The 24,586-nt window shown below is 48.0% G+C and overlaps 1 protein-coding gene across 1 annotated transcript in view; it reads right to left on the minus strand.

The window, feature by feature from the left end:
* Positions 1 to 24,586, minus strand: part of LOC137327765 (deformed epidermal autoregulatory factor 1 homolog) — a 208,444-nt gene that overhangs the window by 159,854 nt on the left and 24,004 nt on the right. The window contains exons 2-5 of the mRNA XM_067993575.1: positions 17,711 to 17,805; positions 8,059 to 8,188; positions 3,721 to 3,867; positions 252 to 391 (exon numbers count right to left, since the gene is read on the minus strand). Coding sequence (XP_067849676.1) covers positions 252 to 391; positions 3,721 to 3,867; positions 8,059 to 8,188; positions 17,711 to 17,805 — 512 coding nt within the window. The remainder of the gene's footprint in view (positions 1 to 251; positions 392 to 3,720; positions 3,868 to 8,058; positions 8,189 to 17,710; positions 17,806 to 24,586) is intronic.

Genomic DNA, 24,586 nt, shown 5'->3' on the forward strand with positions numbered 1-24,586 from the left:
CAAAAGCAGCCAGTGTTAAGAACCTGGCTTTTTATCTCTCATCCTTTGCACGTGTATCAATTGTGCACTCCCTTGCTTTTGAACAATTTGCAAACTGTTTACAGCAGGAATAATACTGAATTCTATCTTCTCAATAGTTTATGTTATAGTTTCGCACAATAGTGAAATGTAGAGAAAATCTTAAAACGCTGACAGTTGCTAGAATTGATTCTGTTACCACCGGTGTTTGACATCACATGAAGACCCCTTACTTGTATCAGACACTGGAGTGGTCTCCCAGCATATCGGATGCTCCTTTTCCAGTCTTTGCTACTAGCTCGCCCTGCCATCCCTTCAAACTCCGTGGGAGTGAACCAGTTCTCTCCGTGTTTAATGCAACGCCCCCGGCCTCCTGGAAATAAGACCACAGGTCACTCTCACTTCTCGCTAACCCCACCCACCTGACACATTTATTAGAGATAAAGCTTGAAGAGAAAGTAACTGAGTGTGAACACTCCTTCCCATCTAATAAACATAATTAAAGATATTCAACCTGGTGGAAGATGCAGTTAGCACAACAATCCGCCTTTAAAGTAACAAAGCATCCCAGCGTCCTTTACAGCTGGGAGTCAGAGCCGGGCAGGAAGGAATTAGCGGAGGGAGTCGCAGAAGTAGGTTTTAAGAAAGGGATGTAGCTTGCTCAGCCTATGGGGACCTGCCATTTCAGGTTCACCCTTGTAAAAGCAAGGAAATTATGCTAAACCTTTATAAATTACTGGTTAGACCTCAGCTGGAGTATTGTGTCCAATTCTACGCACCACACTTTAGGAAGGATGTCAAGGCCTTAGAGAGGGTGCAGAGGAGATTTACTAGAATGGAACCAGGGATGAGGGACTTCAGTTACGTGGAGAGGCTGGAGAAGCTGGGATTGTTCTCCTTAGAGCAGAGAAGGTTAAGGGGAGATTTAATCGAGGTGTTCAAAATCATGAAGGGTTTTGATAGAGTAAATAAGGAGAAACTGTTTCCAGTGGCAGGAGGGTCGGTGACCAGAGGACACAGATTTAATGTGATTGGCAAAAGAACCAAAGGTGACATTAGGGAACATTTTTTTACACAGAGTTGTAATGATCTGGAATGCGCTGCCTGAAAGGGTGGTGGAAGCAGATTCAATAATAACTTTCAAAAAGGAATTGGATAAATACTTAAAAAGGAAAAATTTGCAGGGCTATGGGGAAAGAGCAGGGGAGTGGGACTAATTGGATAGCTCTTTCAAAGAGCAGGCACGGGCAGGATAGGCCAAATGGCCTCCTCCTGTGCTGTAAGATTCGATGAACAGGGACGACAACATGTCAGTGAGCTTGTCCACAGAGTCCTGGGACACTGTCCTGGGACAGTCCAAGCACAGAGCTGATGCTGCCCTCAGAGTATCTGTCTTCACAGTAGAAGACACTAATAATATACCAATAATAGTAGAAAATCAAGGGGCAAAGGGGAGGGAGGAACTAAAAACAATCACGATCACTAGAGAAAAAGTACTCGGTAAACTAATGGGTCTAAAGGCTGACAAGTCCCCTGGACCTGATGGCTTGCATCCGAGGGTCTTAAAGGAAGTGGCTACAGAGATAGTGGATGCATTGGTTGTAATCTTCCAGAATTCACTCGATTCTGGAAAGGTCCCAGCGGATTGGAAAATCACAAACGTAACACCCCTATTCAAGAAGGGAGTGAGACAGAAAGCAGGTAACTATAGACCAGTTAGCCTAACATCTGTCATTGGGAAAATGCTAGAATCCATTATTAAGGAAGTAGTAGCAGGACATTTGGAGACTCATAATACAATCAAGGAGAGTCAGCATGGTTTTATGAAGGGGAAATCATGTCTGACAAATTTATTAGAGTTCTTTGAGGAAGTAACGGGCAGGGTGGATAAAGGGGAACCAATGGATGCAGTATATTTGGATTTCCAAAAGGCATTCGATAAGGTGCCACATAAAAGATTACTGCACAAGATAAGAGCTCATGGTGTTGGGGGTAATGTACTGGCATGGATAGAGGATTGGCTAACTAACAGAAAACAAAGAGTCGGGATAAAAGGGTCATTTTCAAAATGGCAATCTGTAACTAGTGGGGTGCCGCAGGGCTCAGTGCTGGGGCCTCAACTATTTACAATATATATCAATGACTTAAATGAAGGAACAGAGTGTCTTGTGGCCAAATTTGCTGATGATACAAAGATAGGTGGAAAAGCAAGTTGCGATGAGGACACAAAGTGTCGGCAAAGGGATATTGACAGGTTAAGCGAATGGGCAAAAATTTGGCAAATGGAATATAATGTGGGAAAATGTGAAGTCATCCACTTTGGGAGGAAAAATAAAAAAGCAAAATATTATTTGAATGGAGAAATTCTACAAAATGCTGCGGTACAGAGGGATCTGGGTGTCCTCGTACATGAAACACAAAAAGTCAACATACAGGTGCAGCAGGTAATCCAGAAGGCAAACGGAATATTGGCCTTTATTTCTAGGGGGATGGAGTATAAAAGCAGGGAAGTCATGCTACAACTGTACAGGGTGCTGGTGAGACCACACCTGGAGTACTGCGTACAGTTCTGGTGCCCTTATTTAAGGAAGGACATACTTGCATTGGAGGCAGTTCAGAGAAGGTTCACTAGGTTGATTCCGGGTATGGAAGGGTTGTCTTATGAGGAAAGATTGAACAGGTTGGGTCTATACTCATTGGAGTTTAGAAGAATGAGAGGAGATCTTATTGAAACATACAAGATTCTGAGGGGACTCGATAGGGTAGATGCTGACAGGATGTTACCCCTCATGGGGGAATCTAAAACTAGGGGCATAGTCTCAGAATAAGGGGTCACCCGTTTAAGACGGAAATGAGGAGGAATTTCTTCTCCCAGAGGGTTGTGAATCTTTGGAATTCTTTACCCCAAAAAGCTGTGGAGGCTGAGTCATTGAATACATTCAAGGCTGAGATAGACAAATTTTTGATCAGCGAGGGAGTCAAAGGATATGGGGACAAGGCGGGAAAGTGAAGTTGAGGTAAAAATCAGATCAGCCATGATCTCATTAAATGGTGGAGCAGGCTCGAGGGGCCGAATGGCCTACTCCTGCTCCTATCTCTTATGGTCTCTCATTATGGTCTGCCCGTCCCAGGCTCGGTGCCTCCTGACCAGGATCAGGGGCTGCTCCAACTGTCCATCTGGGGGATTCCCTATGGGGTTAGTTGCTCACTGATATCCCACAGGCCACCATCAGCCTCCATCGTGTACGAGGGGACCCTGAGATGTCGGGTCCCCATGGGCTGAAGTAGGGCCAATTCACCGATCCTACGCTCTCACTGGGCACCCTCGTCCTGCATCACTGCTGTAGGGCTGATTCGCCAGGCCGCACCCCCAGAGTGAGGTCCACACTCTGGGCACAGGATCGGAGGTGAACTGACCCTAATACAGAGCGCCTGAATCGATATCGAAGATACAGTGTGGACGTAGTTCACAGTGAAAGGCATCACACTTTGTTTCTCCTTTGAAAGAGACGCTGCCATCAGGAATTCTGGATCGGAACCCAGGAATTGCTGGATGAAAAACAACCACGGTCCATCCACCTGAGTCGCTCGGTACGATAATGGAGTTGTTGACTAATCATGACAATCAATCTCCGTCAATGAGTCTACAACCGTCCCAGACATGAGGCGAGGAAAACCCCAGGAAGCTGTCGATTTTCTTACCAGAACCCAGCTTGTTCTTGAACAAAATTCCACTCGTATTCCGGCATCTGACCGGCAGCTCGTTCTCGTACACAGAAGGATCCCAGTTGTATTTCGTTCCATCTTTGTCGGGGCCTGGTGTCAGAGGAGCTGAAGGTGTCTGTGGACCTGGTGCAAGACAAAACGGAAAGAATGTCAAACATGAAAAGACCGCTCTTCTTCAATTATTACAAAATTGCCCCCTTTGTATCAAAGAAGGGGGGGGCAGTGATCAGAACTTTAAGAGCCTGTCAGTCCCAGGAGGAAGGAAGCGCTGAGGAAGGTAAGGAATTCTGATCTGTGAGAGCTCATAGAATGCTAGAAAGTACAGCACAGGAGGCCACTCGTCCATTCATGCCGTGCCTGTGCTAGATCCACATCAAAGCTATCTACCCTATTCCCTGTTAATATGTTAAGAGTTTATCTAATTCCATCTTACATAGAATTATATAGAATCGACAGCACAGAATCAGGCCATTCGGCCCTACTGGTCTATGCCGGTGTTTATGCTCCACACGAGCCTCCTCCCTCCCCTACTTCATCTCACCCTATCACCATATCCTTCTATTCCTTTCTCCCTCATGTGTTTATTGAGCTACCCCTTAAATCCATCTCCACTATTCGCCTCAACCACTCCTTGTGGGAGTGAGTTCCACATTCTCACCACTCTGGGTAAATAAATTTCTCCTGAATTCCCCATTGGATTTATTAGAACATAAGAACTAGGAGCAGGAGTGGGCCATTCGGCCCCTCGAGCCTGCTCCGACATTCAACAAGATCATGGCTGATCTTCTACCTCAACACCATATCCCTGCACCATCCCCATATCCCTTGATGCCTTCAATATCTAGAAATCTATCGATCTCTGTTTCGAATGTACTCAATGACTGAGCCTCCACAGCCCTCTGGGGGAGAGAATTCCAAAGATTCAGGATGGGGATGTTTACAGAGCCTCCTCCTCCTGTTAGTTGTTTTAATTGTCCACCACCATTCACGACTGGATGTGGCAGGACTGCAGAGCTTTGATCTGATCCGTTGGTTGTGGAATCGCTTCGCTCTGTCTATAGCATGTTGCTTCCGTTGTTCAGCATGCATGTAGTCCTGAGTTGTAGCTTCACCAGGTTAGTACCTCATTTTTAGGTACGCCTGGTGCTGCTCCTGACATGCTCTTCTACACTCCTCATTGAACCAGGTTTGATCCCCTGGCTTGTTGGTAATGGTAGAGTGAGGAATATGCCGGGCCATGAGGTTACAGATTGTGCTGGAATACAATTCTGCTGCTGCTGATGGCCCACAGCGCCTCATGGATGCCCAGTTTTGTGCTGCTAGTTCTGTTCTGAATCTATCCCATTTAGCATGGTGATAGTGCCACTCATCACGTTGGTTGGTGTCCTCAGTGCGAAGACGGGACTTCGTCTCCACGAGGACTGTGCGGTGGTCACTCCTACTAATACTGTCATGGACATATGCATCTGCGACAGGTAGATTGGTGAGGACGAGGTCAAGTAGGTTTTTCCCTCGTGTTGGTTCGTTCACCACCTGCCGTAGGCCCAATCTGGCAGCTATGTCCTTCAGGACTCGGCCAGCAGTGGTGCTACCGAGCCACTCTTGGTGATGGACATTGAAGTCCCCCACCCAGAGTACATTCTGTGCCCTTGCTACCCTCAGTGCTTCCTCCAAGTGGTGTTCAACATGGAGGAGGACTGATTCATCAGCTGAGGGAGGACGGTAGGTGGTAATCAGCAGGAGGTTTCCTTGCCCATGTTTGACCTGATGCCATGAGATTTCATGGGGTCCAGAGTCAATGTTGAGGACTCCCAGGGCCACTCCCTCCTGACTGTATATCACTGTACCGCCACCTCTGGTCGGTCTGTCCTGCCGGTGGGACAGGACATACCCAGGGATGGTGATGGAAGAGTCTGGGACGTTGGCTGAAAGATATGATTCTGTGAGTATGGCTATGTCAGGCTGTTGCTTGACTAGTCTGTGGGACAGCTCTCCCAATTTTGGCACAAGTCCCCAAAGGTTAGTGAGGAGGACTTTGCAGGGTCGACTGGGCTTGGTTTGCCTTTGTCGTGTCCGGTGCCTAGTGGTCCGATGCCGGGTGGTCCGTCCGGTTTTATTCTTATGACTTTTTTAAAGCGAGATTGTACAACTGAGTGGCTTGCTAGGCCATTTCAGAGGGCAATTAAGAATCAACCACATTGCTGTGGGTCTGGAGTCACATATAGGCCAGACCGGGTAAGGACGGCAGGTTTCCTTCCCGAAAGGGCATTAGTGAACCAGATGGGTTTTTACGACAATCCGGTAGTTTCATGGCCATCATTACTGATATTAGTATTTTAATTCCAGATTTTATTTAATTAATTGAATTAATTTAAATTCCCCAGCTGCCATAGCGGGATTTGAACTCATCGGAGTAGGCCATGCAGCCCCTCGAGCCTGCTCCGCCATTTGATAAGATCATGGCTGATCTGTGATCTAACTCCATATACCCGCCTTTGGCCCATATCCCTTAATACCTTTGGTTGCCAAAAAGCTATCTATCTCAGATTTAAATTTAGCAATTGAGCTAGTATCAATTGCCGTTTGCGGAAGAGAGTTCCAAACTTCTACCACCCTTTGCGTGTAGAAATGTTTTCTAATCTCGCTCCTGAAAGGTCTGGCTCTAATTTTTAGACTGTGCCCCCTACTCCTAGAATCCCCAACCAGCGGAAATAGTTTCTCTCTATCCACCCTATCTGTTCCCCTTAATATCTTATAAACTTCGATCAGATCACCCCTTAGCCTTCGAAACTCTGGAGAATACAACCCCTATTTGTGTAATCTCTCCTTGTAACTTAACCCTTGAAGTCCGGGTATCATTCTAGTAAACCTACGCTGCACTCCCTCCAAGGCCAATATGTCCTTCCGAAGGTGCGGTGCCCAGAACTGCTCACAGTACTCCAGGTGCGGTCTAACCAGGGTTTTGTGTAGCTGCAGCATAACTTCTGCCCCCTTGTACTCTAGTCCTCTAGATATAAAGGCCAGCATTCCATTAGCCTTCTTGATTATTTTCTGCACCTGTTCATGACACTTCAATGATCTATGTACCTGAACCCCTAAGTCCCTTTGGACATCCAGTTTTTAACTTTTTACCATTTAGAAAGTACCTGTTCTATCCTTTTTTGATCCAAAGTGGATGACCTCACATTTGTCTACATTGAATTCCATTTGCCACAGTTTTGCCCATTCACCTAATCTATCAATATCGCTTTGTAATTTTATGTTTTCATCTACACTGCTTACAATGCCACCAATCTTTGTAAACAATTTTACAACACCAAGTTATAGTCCAACAATTTTATTTGAAATTCATTGTTGGACTATAACTTGGTGTTGTAAAATTGTTTACAGTTGTCAACCCCAGTCCATCACCTGCATCTCCACATCACCAATCTTTATGCCATCGGCAAACTTAGATATGAGACTTTCTATGCCTTCATCTAAGTCGTTAATAAATATTGTGAATAATTGAGGCCCAAAGACAGATCCCTGCGGGACTCCACTAGTCACATCCTGCCAATATGAGTACCTACCCATTATCCCTACTCTCTGTCGCCTTTCGCTCAGCCAACTTCTGGAAGTCCATATGAATAACATCCATTGACATTCCCCTGTCCACTACTTTAGTGACCTCTTCAAAAAATTCAATCAGGTTTGTCAGGCACGACCTACCTTTCACAAATCCATGCTGGCTCTCTCTGATTAACTGAAAATTCTCGAGGTGTTCAGTCACCCTATCCTTAATTACAGACTCCAGCATTTTCCCCACAACAGATGTTAGGCTAACTGGTCTATAATTCCTTCGTTTCCCTCTCCCTCCTGACTCCAGATTATTAGTCCAGACCTCTGGATTACTAGTCCAGTAACATAACCACTATGCTACCATACCCCTGTGTGATGAATCTTGATGTTAAAACAGTGAGGAGGGAGAGGATGCTGATGGCAGACTTAGAGTCAAGGAAGAACAGGAGAGGAAAGTTTCGAAGTGCAGTTATCACAGAAGTATTTGAAGATGAGAGTCAGTGAATTAAAAAGTCAACGTAGCGGAGTTTATGTAGGGGACTGGGATACAGAGCCAGCGATGCTAGCTCAGGTGATCTCATGTGAGGGTGGCTGCAATTTGAGTTGTTTAACCACAGATAACGACTGTAGGTGATGTGACCAGAGAATCAATCAGAGCTAGCCTTCGCAGCACAGCACCCAAGGTCACTCAAATCCACAAGATACCTCTCCTTCCACTGGTTCTAATAAGAGGTGAGCAGTACAGGGCTCTACCTGGAGTTATCGGTGCGTTGGGTGTTTTCAATCCCGTCGTTTCCACAATGCTCCCGTCCGTGTGAACCACTATCAGCGTTGCTTTGTCTGTGGGGAGTCCTTCTCCAATCTGAAGTGTGGTTCTTCCCGACTGAGAAAGATCAAAACAAACAGCCGTCAGGACCCCGATCACAAGCATCGAACTGACCACATAAATTCTGCAAACATGACATTAAGAACGTTCTGGGCTACACAGCAGGCCAATCAGCACCTGAAAGAGAAAAGACAGACTCGCATCGTGGTGGTGCTGAGCTGGGCGTTGTCCGAAACTCTAACCTCTCTTTTCGCTGCGTAACAACTAGCTGTGAATTCGGCATTAACTTCCCACGATATTCACTCAATCCAGACTTGTGAAACTTCAGGACTGACAACGGCTACACTCGGATTTCAAAACGTGCCCTATATTAATGCAGCTCACACCTAATGAATGGGTTTCACAATCTGAGGGACTCTTCCTGCTCCTAAAGGTCGCTGCAGATATGTCCCTGATGTTTGACAGCTGTTTAAATGGCTCCTTTCTCCTGCTTGTAGCGTCCCTCCAATGGTTTCCTGTTGCCATTCCCTGGTGTGAGGTGTGAGCCCTACAGAATTTCTAGACTGTGATCTACATGTAATTTCTAGGATTTAATTTCTAATCCCAACACCTAAACGTAGTTTATAGAAAAAGTGAAAATGAGGGATATTACAGAAATCTAAAAGTACTGAGTTTGACAACAGGCTGATGAGCATATTGACGTCTCACAGGCAGCCCTCCCTCGATGCATAAACCGGGAGTCAGGGCTGAAAAGCTGGACATTAATGCCCTCTAATGGTGATTTACTGCAAGACACTGGAGCTAAATGATCAACGCCGGGCAATGGAACAAACTCCTTCCTGTTTCAGCATCAGGCACTCCCCTTTACTTGTCCCGAAACGTGCCTTCACCCCGGTCGCAAGGATCTCCCGACTGCCCCAGGGTGAGTTTTTCTCGGTCGCCGTCACCCGTCACTGTTGCCTCTCAGAGAGAGACATTTCCTAGTTGAGATGTTTTCAGTCACCCGTCGTAAACCATATAATTTTACAGCACAGGAGGCCGCCATTCGGCCCATCGTGCCTGTGCTGGCTCCCTGAGCGCCCATTCCCCTGTCCTTGCCCTATATGCCCCTTGAAATTTTTCATTTTCAAATATTTATCCAGTTACCTTCTAAAAGCTATTATAGATTCAGCTTCTGGTCTGACATTCCATGTCCTAACAACACTGTGTAAAAACAATTCTTCAAACCTCTCCCTTTGTCCTTTTAATGATGATCTTAAATTTACGCCCTTTAGTTACTTTTTTTTTGGTTATTCATTCTCGGGTGCGGCCATCGCTGGTAAGACCAGCATTTATTGCCCATCCCTAGTTGCCCCGAGAGGGCGGTGCAAATTTATTCCCATTCAAGTATCTATCCAATTCGCTTTAGAAAGTTATTATTGAATCTGCTTCCACCGCCCTTTCAGGCAGTGAATTCCAGATCAGAACAACTCGCTGCATAAAAACATTTCTCCTCATCTCCCCCTGGTTCTTTTGTCAATTACCTTAAATCTGTGTCCTTTGTTTACTGACACTCCTCCCACTGGAAACACTTTCTCCCCAGTTACTCTGTCAAAACCCCTCAGAATTTTGAACACCTCTATTGAATCTCCCCCAAACCTTCTCTGCTCCAAGGAGAACAATCCCAGCTTCTCCAGTCACTCCATGCAAGAACTTGCATTTATATAGCATCTTTCACATCTTCAGGATATCGCAAAGTGTTTCACAGCCAGTGAAGTAAGTATAGAATCACACTGAAAGTTTACAGCACGGAAGGAGGCCATTCGGCCCATCGATTCCGCGCTGGCTCTCTGCAAGAACAATCCAGCTAGTCCCGCTCCCCCACCCTATCCCCGTAGCCCTGCAATTTTTTTCCTTTCAAGTACTTATCCAGTTCCCTTTTGAAGGCCATGATTGAATCTGCCTCCACCACCCCCTCGGGCAGTGCATTCCAGATCCTAACCACTCGCTGTGTAAAAAAGTTTTTCCTCATGTCGCCTTTGGTTCTTTTGCCAATCACCTTAAATCTATGTCCTCTGGTCCTTGACCCTTCCGCCAATGGGAACAGTTTCTCTCTATCTACTCTGTCTAGACCCTTCATGATTTTGAATACCTCGATCAAATCTCCTCGCAACCGTCTCTGTTCCAAGGAGAACAACCCCAGCTTCTCCAGTCTATCCACGTAACTGAAGTCCCTCATCCCTGGAATCATTCCAGTAAATCTCTTCTGCACCCTCTCTAAGGCCTTCACATCTTTCCTAAATTGCGGTGCCCAGAACTGGACACAATACTCCAGTTGTGGTCGAACCAGTGTTTTATAAAGGTTCATCATGACTTCCATACTTTTGTACTCTATGCCTCTATTTATAAAGCCCAGGATCCCGTATTCTTTTTTAACCACTTTCTCAACCTGCCCTGCTACTTTCATCGATTTGTAGACATATATCCCCAGATCTCTCTGTTCCTGTACCCCTTTTAGAGTTGTGCCCTTTAGTTTATATTGCCTCTCCTCGTTCTTCCTGCCGAAATGTATCACTTTGCATTTTTCTGTGGTAAATTTCATCTGCCACGTGTCCGCCCATTCCACCAGCCTGTCTATATCCTCTTGAAGTCTATCACTATCCTCCTCACTGTTCACTACACTTCCAAGTTTTGTGTCATCTGCAAATTTTGAAATTATGCCCTGTTCACCCAAGTCCATGTCATTAATATATATCAAGAAAAGCAGTGGTCCCAGCACTGACCCCTGGGGAACACCACTATACACCTCCCTCCAGTCCAAAAAACAACCGTTCACCACTACTCTCTGTTTCCTGACTCTTAGCCAATTCTGTATCCATGTTGCAACTGCCCCCTTTATTCCATGGGCCACAATCTTGATGATAAGCCTACTGTGCGGCACTTTATCAAACGCCTTTTGAATGTCCATATACACCACATTAACTGCATTGCCCTCGTCTATCCTCTCTGTTACCTCACTAAAAAGATCAGAGGCTGGGTATTCTGCGGCGAGTGACTCACCAAAGCCTTTCCACCATCTACAAGGCACAAGTCAGGAGTGTGATGGAATACTCTCCACTTGCCTGGATGAGTGCAGCTCCAACAACACTCAAGAAGCTCGACACCATCCAGGACAAAGCAGCCCGCTTGATTGGCACCCCATCCACCACCCTAAACATTCACTCCCTTCACCACCGGCACACTGTGGCTACAGTGTGTACCATCCACAGGATGCACTGCAGCAACTCGCCAAGGCTTCTTCGACAGCACCTCCCAAACCCGTGACCTCTACCACCTAGAAGTACAAGAGCAGCAGGCACATGGGAACACCACCACCTGCACGTTCCCCTCCAAGTCACACACCATCCCGACTTGGAAAGATATCGCCGTTCCTTCATCGTCACTGGATCAAAATCCTGGAACTCCCTTCCTAACAGCACTGTGGGAGAACCGTCACCACACGGACTGCAGCGGTTCAAGAAGGCGGCTCACCACCACCTTCTCAAGGGGCAATTAGGGATGGGCAATAAATGCCGGCCTCGCCAGCGACGCCCACATCCCGTGAACGAATAAAAAGAAAAAAAACTCTATCAGGTTAGTTAATCACGATTTGCTTTTAACAAATCCATGCTGGCTTTCCCTAATCAATCCACACTCATCCAAGTGACTGTTAATTCTGTCCCAGATTATCGTTTCTAAAAGTTTCCCCACCACTGAGGTTAAACTGACTGGCCTGTAGTTGCTGGGTTTATCCTTACACCCTTTTTTGAACAAGGGTGTAACATTTACAATTCTCCAGTCCTCTGGCATCATCCCTGTATCTACGGATGTTTGGAAGATTATGGTCAGTACCTCCACAATTTCCACCCTTACTTCCCTCAGCAACCTAGGATGAATCCCATCCGGACCGGGTGACTTATCTACTTTAAGTACAGCTAGTCTTTTGAATACCTCTTCTTTATCAAGTTTTAGCCCATTCAGTATCTCAACTATATCGTCCTTTACTGAGACTCTGGCAGCATTTCCTTCCTTGGTAAAGATAAATGCAAAGTACTCATTTAGTACCTCGGCTATCCCCTTTGCCTCCATGAGTAGATCTGCTTTATGGTCCCTAATCGGCCCCATCCCTCCTCTTACTACCCGTTTACTGTTTACAGCCTGTAGAAGACTTTTGGATTCCCTTTTATGTTGGCCACCAGTCTATTCTCATACTCTCTCTTTGCCCCTCTTATTTCCTTTTTCACTTCCCCTCTGAACTTTCTATATTCTGCCTGGTTCTCACTTGTGTTATCAACCTGACATCTGTCATACGTCCCATTTTTCCATTTCATCTTACTCTCTGTCTCTTTTGTCATCCAGGGAGCTCTGGTTTTAGTTGCCCTCCTTTCTGCCTCGTGGGAATGTGTCTAGACTGTACCTGAACCATCTCTTCCTTAAAGGCCGCCCACTGTTCAATTACTGTTTTAGGAACATAGGAACAGGAGGAGGCCATTCAGCCCCTCGTGCCTGCTCCGCCATTTGATAAGATCATGGCTGATCTGTGATCTAACTCCATATACCTGCCTTTGGCCCATATCCCTTAATACCTTTGGTTGCCAAAAAGCTATCTATCTCACATTTAAATTTAGCAATTGAGCTAGCATCAATTGCCGTTTGCGGAAGAGAGTTCCAAACTTCTACCACCCTTTGTGTGTAGAAATGTTTTCTAATCTCGCTCCTGAAAGGTCTGGCTCTAATTTTTAGACTGTGCCCCCTACTCCTAGACTCCCCAACCAGCGGAAATAGTTTCTCTCCGTCCACCCTATCTGTTCCCCTTAATATCTTATAAACTTCGATCAGATCACCCCTTAACCTTCGAAACTCCAGAGAATACAACCCCAATTTGTGTAATCTCTCCTCGTAACTTAACCCTTGAAGTCCAGGTATCATTCCAGTAAACCTACGCTGCACTCCCTCCAAGGCCAATATGTCCTTCCGAAGGTGCGGTGCCCAGAACTGCTCACAGTACTCCAGGTGCGGTCTAACCAGTACAAGGGGGCAGCATAACTTCTGCCCCCTTGTACTCTAGTCCTCTAGATATAAAGGCCAGCATTCCATTTGCCTTCTTGATTATTTTCTGCACCTGTTCATGACACTTCAATGATCTATGTACCTGAACCCCTCAGTCCCTTTGGACATCCACTGTTTTTAACTTTTTACCATTTAGAAAGTACCCTGTTCTATCCTTTTTTGATCCAAAGTGGATGACCTCACATTTGTCTACATTGAATTCCATTTGCCACAGTTTTGCCCATTCACCTAATCTATCAATATCGCTTTGTAATTTTATGTTTTCATCTACACTGCTTACAATGCCACCAATCTTTGTGTCATCGGCAAACTTAGATATGAGACTTTCTATGCCTTCATCTAAGTCGTTAATAAATATTGTGAATAATTGAGGCCTGCCAATCTTTGATTCCAATTTTCCCGGGTGAGATCTTTTTTTTGTATTCGTTCACGGGATGTGGGCGTCGCTGGCGAGGCCAGCATTTATTGCCCATCCCTAATTGCCCTCGAGAAGGTGGTGGTGAGCCGCCTTCTTGAACCGCTGCAGTCCGTGTGGTGACGGTTCTCCCACAGTGCTGTTAGGAAGGGAGTTCCAGGATTTTGACCCAGCGACGATGAAGGAACGGCGATATATTTCCAAGTCGGGATGGTGTGTGACTTGGAGGGGAACGTGCAGGTGGTGTTGTTCCCATGTGCCTGCTGCTCTTGTCCTTCTAGGTGGTAGAGGTCGCGGGTTTGGGAGGTGCTGTCGAAGAAGCCTTGGCGAGTTGCTGCAGTGCATCCTGTGGATGGTACACACTGCAGCCACAGTGCGCCGGTGGTGAAGGGAGTGAATGTTTAGGGTGATGGATGGGGTGCCAATCAAGCGGGCTGCTTTATCTTGGATGGTGTCGAGCTTCTTGAGTGTTGTTGGAGCTGCACTCATCCAGGCAAGTGGAGAGTATTCCATCACACTCCTGACTTGTGCCTTGTAGATGGTGGAAAGGCTTTGGGGAGTCAGGAGGTGAGTCACTCGCCGCAGAACACCCAGCCTCTGACCTGCTCTCGTAGCCACAGTATTTATATGACTGGTCCAGTTCAGTTTCTGGTCAATGGTGACCCCCAGGATGTTGATGGTGGGGGATTCGGCGATGGTAATGCCGTTGAATGTCAAGGGGAGGTGGTTAGACCCTCTCTTGTTGGAGATGGTCATTGCCTGGCACTTATCTGGCGCGAATGTTACTTGCACTTATGAGCCCAAGCCTGGATGTTGTCCAGGTCTTGCTGCATGCGGGCTCGGACTGCTTCATTATCTGAGGGGTTGCGAATGGAACTGAACACTGTGCAGTCATCAGCGAACATCCCCATTTCTGACCTTATGATGGAGGGAAGGTCATTGATGAAGCAGCTGAAGATGGTTGGGCCTTGGACACTGCCCTGAGGAACTCCTGCAGCAATGCCCTGGGGCTGAGATGATTGGCCTCCAACAACCACTACCATCTTCCTTTGTGCTCGGTATGACTCCAGCCACTGGAGAGTTTTCCCCCTGATTCCCATGGACTTCAATTTTACTAGGGCTCCTTGGTGCCACACTCGGTCAAATGCTGCCTTGATGTCAAGGGCAGTCACTCTCATCTCACCTCTGGAATTCAGCTCTTTTGTCCATGTTTGGACCAAGGCTGTAATGAGGTCTGGAGCCGAGTGGTCCTGGCGGAACCCAAACTGAGCATCGGTGAGCAGGTTATTGGTGAGTAAGTGCCGCTTGATAGCACTGTCGACGACACCTTCCATCACTTTGCTGATGATTGAGAGTAGACTGATGGGGCGGTAATTGGCCGGATTGGATTTGTCCTGCTTTTTGTGGACAGGACATACCTGGGCAATTTTCCACATCTGTTCTCATCCCACTGAAATTGGCCCTCCTCCAATTGAGTATTTTTACTTTAGAGTGGTCCGTGTCCTTTTCCGTAACTATTCTAATGATATTATGATTTCTGTTCCCTAAATGCTCCCCCACTGACACTTGCTCCACTTGGTCCACCTCATTCCCTAGAACCAAGTCCAGCAATGCCTCCTTCATCGATGGGCCGGAAACGTACTGGTTAAGAAAGTTATCCTGAACACATTTCAAAAATTCCTCCCCCTCTGTGCCCCTTATATTATTATTATCCCAGTCTATATTAGGATAGTTGAAGTCCCCAGTTATCACTACTCTTTGGCTTTTGCAACTCTCTGTAATTTCCCTGCAAATTTGCTCCTCTATCTCCTTCCCACTAGTTGGTGGCCTGTAGAATACACCCAGTAGTGTAATGGCACCTCTTTTATTTCTTAACTCTAACCAAATAGATTCTGTCCTTGACCCCTCCAGGACATCCTCTCTCTCCAGCACTGCAATATTCCCCTTAATCAATACTGCCACCCCCCCCCTCCTTTCTTTCCTTCCCTATCTTTGCTGAAGACCTTGTATCCAGGAATATTTAGACCCCAATCCTGCCCTTTTTTGAGCCAGGTCTCCGTTATCGCCATGACATCATATTCCCATGTGGCTATTTGAGCCCGCAGCTCACCGACCTTGTTCACCACACTTCGTGCGTTTACACACATGCACTGCAAACCAGTCTTAGACTTTCTTGTACTCTCTCTTAGTCTGATCCCATCTAATACTGTACCATTACTTGCTCTGGTGCTGTCTGTCTCTCCCGATCCTTTGTGCCCCTTGTTTCTCCTTTCCATTGCTACATCCTGGTGCCCATCCCTCTGCCAAATTAGTTTAAACCCTCCCCCACTGCACTAGTGAACCTCCCCACGAGGACATTGTTCCCAGCTCCATTGAGGTGCAACCCGTCCGGCCTGTACAGGTCCCACCTCCCCCAGAACCGGTCCCAATGCCCCAGGAATCTAAAGCCCTCCCTCCTGCACCATCTCTCCAGCCACGCTTTCATCTGCTCTATCCTCCTATTTCTATACTCACTAGCTCGTGGTACCGGGAGTAATCTGGAGATTACTACCTTTGAAGTCCTGCTCATTAATCTCTTTCCTAACTCCTTAAAATCTGCCTGCAGGACTCATCCCTCTTTCTACCTCTGTCATTGGTACCGATATGGACCACGACCTCTGGCTGTTCACCCTCCCTCCTCCCCACCCCCCAGAATGTTCTGCAGCCGCTCAGTGACATCCCTGACCCTGGCACCAGGGAGGCAACATACCATCCTGGAATCACGTCTGCGGTCGCAGAAACGCCTGTCTGCTCCCCCAACTATAGAATCTCCTCCTCCCACATAGAGCTGAGCCACCCGTGGTGCTGTGGACTTGGCTCTGGCTACACTCCCCAGAGGAACCCTCTCGCTCAGAGGGAGGTCCCAAATTACTTTACAGCCAATGAAGTACTTCTGAAGGATAATCACTCTTGTAATGTAGCAAACACAGCAGCCAATTTGAGCACAGCAAGGTCCCACAAACAGCAACGACCAGATAATCTGTTTTGGTGATGTTGTTGAGGGATAAATGTGGGCCAGGACACCGGGGAGAACTCCCGTTACGGTGCAAGGGATTGCTCTATTGCTATCTGTCTCTCCCGATCCTTTGTGCCCCTTGTTTCTCCTTTCCATTGCTACACCCTGGTGCCCATCCCTCTGCCAAATTAGTTTAAGCCCCCCCCAAATCACTAGCGAACCTCCCCGCGAGGACATTGGTCCCAGCTCCGTTGAGGTGCAACCTGTCCGGCCTGTACAGGTCCCACAGCCCCCTTGAGACGGACTCATCACAGCCAGGTGAGGAGAAGGTGGATAGGAATGGGAGACATGAGGGAATGGAAACTAACTCTGGGCATCAGCTGTAGAGCAACAGGTCAGGCAGACGGATTGGAACAGGAGCTTTGTACGTAAGGGAGGGGGAGGGAAAGAGAGCAGACTATAAGAAAATCATCGGGGAATGAATCTACTTACTGAAGAAGAAAGACTTGGATTTCTATATCGCCTTTCACAACCTTGGGACATCCCAAATCGCTTTACAGCCAATGAAGTGCTTTTGAAGTGTGTAATGTAGGAAACATGGCAGCCAATTTGTGCACAGCAAGATCCCACACACAGCAACGAGGTAATGACCAGATCATCCCTTTGTTTTTTTTTTAGTGATGTTGGTTGAGGGATAAATATTGGCCCCAGGACACCAGGGAGAACTCCCCTGCTCTTCTTCAAATAGTGACCATGGGATCTTTACATCCACCTGAACAGGTGGACGGGGCCTCGGTTTAACGTCTCATCCAAGCGACGAGATGAGCAGCTTTGCGCTGGGAGTGTCAGCCCGGATTATGGGGGTCGGGTCTCTAACCCACAACCTTCTGACTCGGAGGTGAGAGTGATACCCACTGAGCCACACTGACACCAATAGAAAGAACCAGATGCTGTGGCAAATAAAATTACTGCTACACGTCCTGTACCAAACAACATCATCACCATCAGTACAGACCAAATTTAAACTGACAAAAGGCAGTGGGATGTGTGAGCCCGGGGGTGAGTAAACGAAGCCACTTACCAGCACGTGTTCTGAAATAGAGGCGTTTGCGACAGACGTTGTAAAAACATTGTCCGCAGGTCCGGTCATGTTCCCCACGGTCACTGTCGTCACTTCTGCAACCCAGAAACCAGCAGAAAAAACTATTAACTGTGTCTCACGGTGAAACAAAAAAGATTTTATTTCTACCGAACGTCTGTCCCACCCTTTGCTGCACCAAGTCTCCCGTCTCTGTTGACTGTTCTTGAATGTTGGGATTTGTCTTGTTTATTGCCATGTTGTCGGGTCAGATTGAAGTGGAATACTGACATATCCCAGGACACACTGGGAATACTGACACACTCCCGGGACACCCGGGAATACTGACACACTCCCGGGACACCTGGGAATACTGACACACTCCCGGGACACCCGGGAATACTGACACACTCCCGGGACACCTGGGAATACTGACACACTCCCGGGACACACCGGGAATACTGACACACTCCCGGGACACACTGGGAATACTGACACACTCCCGGGACACACGGGAATACTGACACACTCCCGGGACACCCGGGAATACTGACACACTCCCGGGACACCCGGGAATACTGACACACTCCCGGGACACACTGGGAATACTGACACACTCCCGGGACACCCAGGAATACTGACACACTCCCGGGACACACGGGAATACTGACACACTCCCGGGACACCCGGGAATACTGACACACTCCCGGGACACACTGGGAATACTGACACACTCCCGGGACACACGGGAATACTGACACACTCCCGGGACACCCGGGGAATACTGACACACTCCCGGGACACACTGGGAATACTGACACACTCCCGGGACACACTGGGAATACTGACACACTCCCGGGACACACGGGAATACTGACACACTCCCGGGACACCCGGGAATACTGACACACTCCCGGGACACCCGGGGAATACTGAAACACTCCCGGGACACCCGGGGAATACTGACACACTCCCGGGACACACTGGGAATACTGACACACTCCCGGGACACCCGGGAATACTGACACACTCCCGGGACACACTGGGAATACTGACACACTCCCGGGACACACTGGGAATACTGACACACTCCCGGGACACACTGGGAATACTGACACACTCCCGGGACACACTGGGAATACTGACACACTCCCGGGACACACTGCGAATACTGACACACTCCCGGGACACCCGGGGAATACTGACACACTCCCGGGACACACTGCGAATACTGACACACTCCCGGGACACCCGGGAATACTGACACACTCCCGGGACACCCAGGGAATACTGACACACTCCCGGGACACACGGGGAATACTGACACACTCCCGGGACACACTGGGAATACTGACACACTCCCGGGACACCCGGGAATACTGACACACTCCCGGGACACCCGGGAATACTGACACACTCCCGGGACACCCGGGGAATACTGACACACTCCCGGGACACCCAGGAATACTGACACACTCCCGGGACACACTGGGAATACTGACACACTCCCGGGACACCCAGGGCATACTGACACACTCCCGGGACACACTGGGAATACTGACACACTCCCGGGACACCCAGGGAATACTGACACACTCCCGGGACACCCGGGAATACTGACACACTCCCGGGACACACTGGGAATACTGACCCACTCCCGGGACACCTGGGAATACTGACACACTCCCGGGACACCCAGGGAATACTGACACACTCCCGGGACACCCGGGAATACTGACACACTCCCGGGACACACGGGGAATACTGACACACTCCTGGGACACCCGGGAATACTGACACACTCCCGGGACACCCAGGGAATACTGACACACTCCCGGGACACCCGGGAATACTGACACACTCCCGGGACACCCAGGGAATACTGACACACTCCCGGGACACACTGGGAATACTGACACACTCCCGGGACACCCAGGGCATACTGACACACTCCCGGGACACACTGGGAATACTGACACACTCCCGGGACACCCGGGAATACTGACACACTCCCAGGACACCCAGGGAATACTGACACACTCCCGGGACACCCAGGGCATACTGACACACTCCCGGGACACCCAGGGAATACTGACACACTCCCGGGACACCCAGGGAATACTGACACACTCCCGGGACACCCAGGGAATACTGACACACTCCCGGGACACCCAGGGCATACTGACACACTCCCGGGACACCCAGGGAATACTGACACACTCCCGGGACACCCAGGGAATACTGACACACTCCCGGGACACCCAGGGAATACTGACACACTCCCGGGACACCCGGGAATACTGACACACTCCCGGGACACCCAGGGAATACTGACACACTCCCGGGACACCCAGGGAATACTGACACACTCCCGGGACACACGGGGAATACTGACACACTCCTGGGACACCCAGGGCATACTGACACACTCCCGGGACACCCAGGGAATACTGACACACTCCCGGGACACCCAGGGAATACTGACACACTCCCGGGACACCCAGGGAATACTGACACACTCCCGGGACACCCAGGGAATACTGACACACTCCTGGGACACCCGGGGAATACTGACACACTCCCGGGACACACGGGGAATACTGACACACTCCCGGGACACCCAGGGCATACTGACACACTCCCGGGACACCCAGGGAATACTGACACACTCCTGGGACACCCGGGGAATACTGACACACTCCCGGGACACACGGGGAATACTGACACACTCCCGGGACACACGGGGAATACTGACACACTCCCGGGACACCCAGGGCATACTGACACACTCCCGGGACACCCAGGGAATACTGACACACTCCTGGGACACCCGGGGAATACTGACACACTCCCGGGACACCCGGGAATACTGACACACTCCCGGGACACACGGGGAATACTGACACACTCCCGGGACACACGGGGAATACTGACACACTCCCGGGACACCCGGGGAATACTGACACACTCCCGGGACACCCAGGGAATACTGACACACTCCCGGGACACCCAGGGAATACTGACACACTCCTGGGACACCCAGGGAATACTGACACACTCCCGGGACACCCAGGGAATACTGACACACTCCCGGGACACCCAGGGAATACTGACACACTCCCGGGACACACGGGGAATACTGACACACTCCCGGGACACCCAGGGAATACTGACACACTCCCGGGACACCCAGGGAATACTGACACACTCCCGGGACACCCAGGCAATACTGACACACTCCCGGGACACCCAGTGCATACTGACACACTCCCAGGACCCCTTGGGTCTCCTATACAGTAATTCCTACTACTGTGTCTTTCTTCGCAGTTGACCGAATGCTCTGACTTCAGAGGTGCTTGAACAGGATAAGTACCAGGGAATTCTCCCATAATACTTAGTTCTAGCAGGATATCGGAACTCCTTGGATGAACTGAGATTCTGAATGTTCGCGTACATCACCTCTGGCAAGTCTACAAAGTGACAATTCTATCATTCTAAAGCACTGTCACTTATCACACTCTGGTGATCAATATATTCTCAAATGGCCACTTTAAGCCCTTTGAAGGCCATGATTGAATCTGCCTCCACCACCCCCTCGGGCAGTGCATTCCAGATCCTAACCACTCGCTGTGTAAAAAAGTTTTTCCTCATGTCACCTTTGGTTCTTTTGCCAATCACCTTAAATCTATGTCCTCTGGTTCTTGACCCTTCCGCCAATGGGAACAGTTTCTCTCTATCTACTCTGTCTAGACCCTTCATGATTTTGAATACCTCGATCAAATCTCCTCACAACCATCTCTGATCCAAGGAGAACAATCCCAGCTTCTCCAGTCTATCCACGTAACTAAAGTCCCTCATCACTGGAATCATTCTAGTAAATCTCCTCTGCACCCTCTCTAAGGCCTTCACATCTTTCCTAAAGTGCGGTGCCCAGAACTGGACACAATACTCCAGTTGTGGCCGAACCAGTGTTTTATAAAGGTTCATCATGACTTCCATATTTTTGTACTTGATGCCTCTATTTATAAAGCCCAGGATCCTGTATGCTTTTTTAACCACTTTCTCGACCCGCCCTGTCACCTTCAAAGATTTGTACACATATACCCCCAGATCTCTCTGTTCCTGTACCCCTTTCAGGGTTGCGCCCTCTAATTTATATTGCTTCTCCTCATTCTTCCTACCAAAATGTATCATAGAACCATAGAAAAATACAGCACAGAAGGGGGCCATTCGGCCCATCATGTCCACACTGGCTCGAAGAACAACCAGATGCCCATTCTAATCCCACCTTCCAGCACCCGGTCCGTAGCCCTGCAGCTTACAGCACTTTAGGTGCAGGTCCAGGTACTTTTTAAAAGAGTTGAGGGTCCCTGCCTCTACCTCCAACTCGGGCAGCGAATTCCATACACCCACCACCCTCTGGGTAAAAAAGTTTTTCCTCATGTCCCCTCTAATCCTTCCGCCAATCAGCTTAAATCGATGTCCTCTAGTTCTTGAACTCTCCGCTAGGGGAAACAGGTACTTCCTGTCTACTCTATCTGGGCCCCTCATAATTTTGTACACCTTAATCAAGTCTCCCCTCAGCCTCCTCTGCTCCAAGGAAAACAACCCCAGCCTATCCAATCTCTCCTCGGTGCTGCAATTTTCAAGCCCTGGCAACATTCTTGTAAATCTTCTCTGCACTCTCTCCAGAGCAATTACGTCCTTCCTGTAATGTGGTGACCAGAACTGCGCACAATACTCCAGCTGTGGCCTTACCAACGTTTTATACAGTTCCATCATTACATCCCTGCTTTTGTATTCCATACCTCGGCTAATAACGGAGAGCATTCCGTTTGCCTTCTTCAAAACCTTATCTACCTGTACTGCCACCTTCAGGGACCTGTGCACATGCACTCCAAGGTCTCTCACTCCCTCTACCCCTCTCAATATATTCCCGTTTACTGCGTATTCCCTTTTACTGTTTGCCCTCGCTCAGTGCATTACCTCACACTTCTCCGGGTTGAACTCCATTTGCCACTTTTCCGCCCACTCCACCAACCCATTGATATCTTCTTGGAGTCTACAGCTATCCGCTTCACTATCAACTACACGGACAATTTTTGTGTCGTCTGCAAATTTGCCAATCATGCCCCCCACATTCAAGTCCAAATCATTAATATACACCACAAACAGCAAGGGACCCAACACTGAGCCCTGTGGCACATTCCTGGAAACGGATTTCCATTCGCAAAGACATCCATCGACTTTTACCCTTTGTTTCCTGTTACTGAGCCAATTTTGGATCCAATTCGCCACATTTCCCTGTATCCCATGGACTTTTACCTTTCTGACCAGTCTGCCATGTGGGACCTTGTCAAATGCCTTACTAAAATCCATGTAGACAACATCCACTGCACTACTCTCATCAATCCTCCTTGTCACTTCCTCAAAGAATTCAATCAGATTTGTAAGGCATGACCTTCCCTGAACAAATCCATGCTGACTATCCCTGATTAAACCATGCCATTCCAAGTGACAGTTTATCCTATCTCTCAGTATTGATTCTAATAGTTTGCCCACCACCGAGGTAAGACTGACCGGCATATAATTGTTCGGCCTTTCCCTCGTACCCTTTTTAAACAATGGTACTACGTTTTCAGTCTTCCAGTCCTCCGGTACCTCCCCTGTATCTAGTGAGGATTGGAAAATGATCCTCAGAGCATCCGCTATTTCCTCCCTGGCTTCCTTCAATAGCCCAGGAAACAATCCATCCGGCCCTGGTGACTTATCAACTTTCAAGGATTCCAGTCCCTCTAGTACTTCCTCTCTCGTTATGTTTACCTTATCCAATATTTCACACCTCTCCTCTTTAACTACTACGTCCGGATCATCCCTTTCCTTTGTGAATACGGAGACAAAATATTCATTTAAAACCCTACCCACATCCTCTGCTTCTACACACAAGTTACCCTTATCATCCCTGATAGGTCCCACCTTTTCCTTGCTTCTGTTTATTACTGATGTGGAGATACCGGTGATGGACTGGGGTTGACAACTGTAAACAATTTTACAACACCAAGTTATAGTCCAGCAATTTTATTTTAAATTCACAAGCTTTCGGAGGCTTCCTCCTTCCTCAGGTGAACGATGTTGGAAATCATTTCCAACATTTCCACATCGTTCACCTGAGGAAGGAGGAAGCCTCCGAAAGCTTGTGAATTTAAAATAAAATTGCTGGACTATAACTTGGTGTTGTAAAATTGTTTACATCTGTTTATTACTGATAGAATAAATATGACTAATAGTTGTAGCCTCTACGCAATTGTCCTCAGCATGTTATTTTTCACTTTTTGGAGTGACAGGAGTAGGTGGGCATCCCAGGTAATCGCCAATGAAAAATAGACCACAATCAGGGGCCAATTCTTAAACCAGAAACAAGACATAAAGGACACAGGTTTCAGATCATAGGAGACTGCATTTAACTATAGAAACCACCTTTTTGCAGCGATCCCAAAATGTTTGGGAACGGTCCATTGTTTATTAATATATTAATATTAATAAAAACATTTATTATTAGCCTTTACATTTCTTGCAAGTTTTTTTTCATATTCCCTTTTTGCAGACAGACTGGTGAAATGGGCAGACACATGGCAGATGAAATTTAACACAGAGAAGTGTGAAGTGATGCATTTTGGAAGGAAAAATTGGGAGAGACAATATAAATTAAATGGTGGGTGCAGGAACAGGGAGACCTGGGGGTATACGTGCACACATCATTGAAAGTGGCAGGACAAGTTGAGAAGGTTGTTAAAAAAGCATACGGGATCCTGGGCTTTATTAATAGAGGCAAAGAGTACAAAAGTATGAAAGTTTTGCTAAACCTTTATAAATCACTGG

The sequence above is a fragment of the Heptranchias perlo genome, chromosome 12, assembly GCF_035084215.1.
Source record: "Heptranchias perlo isolate sHepPer1 chromosome 12, sHepPer1.hap1, whole genome shotgun sequence".
NCBI lineage: Eukaryota > Metazoa > Chordata > Chondrichthyes > Hexanchiformes > Hexanchidae > Heptranchias > Heptranchias perlo.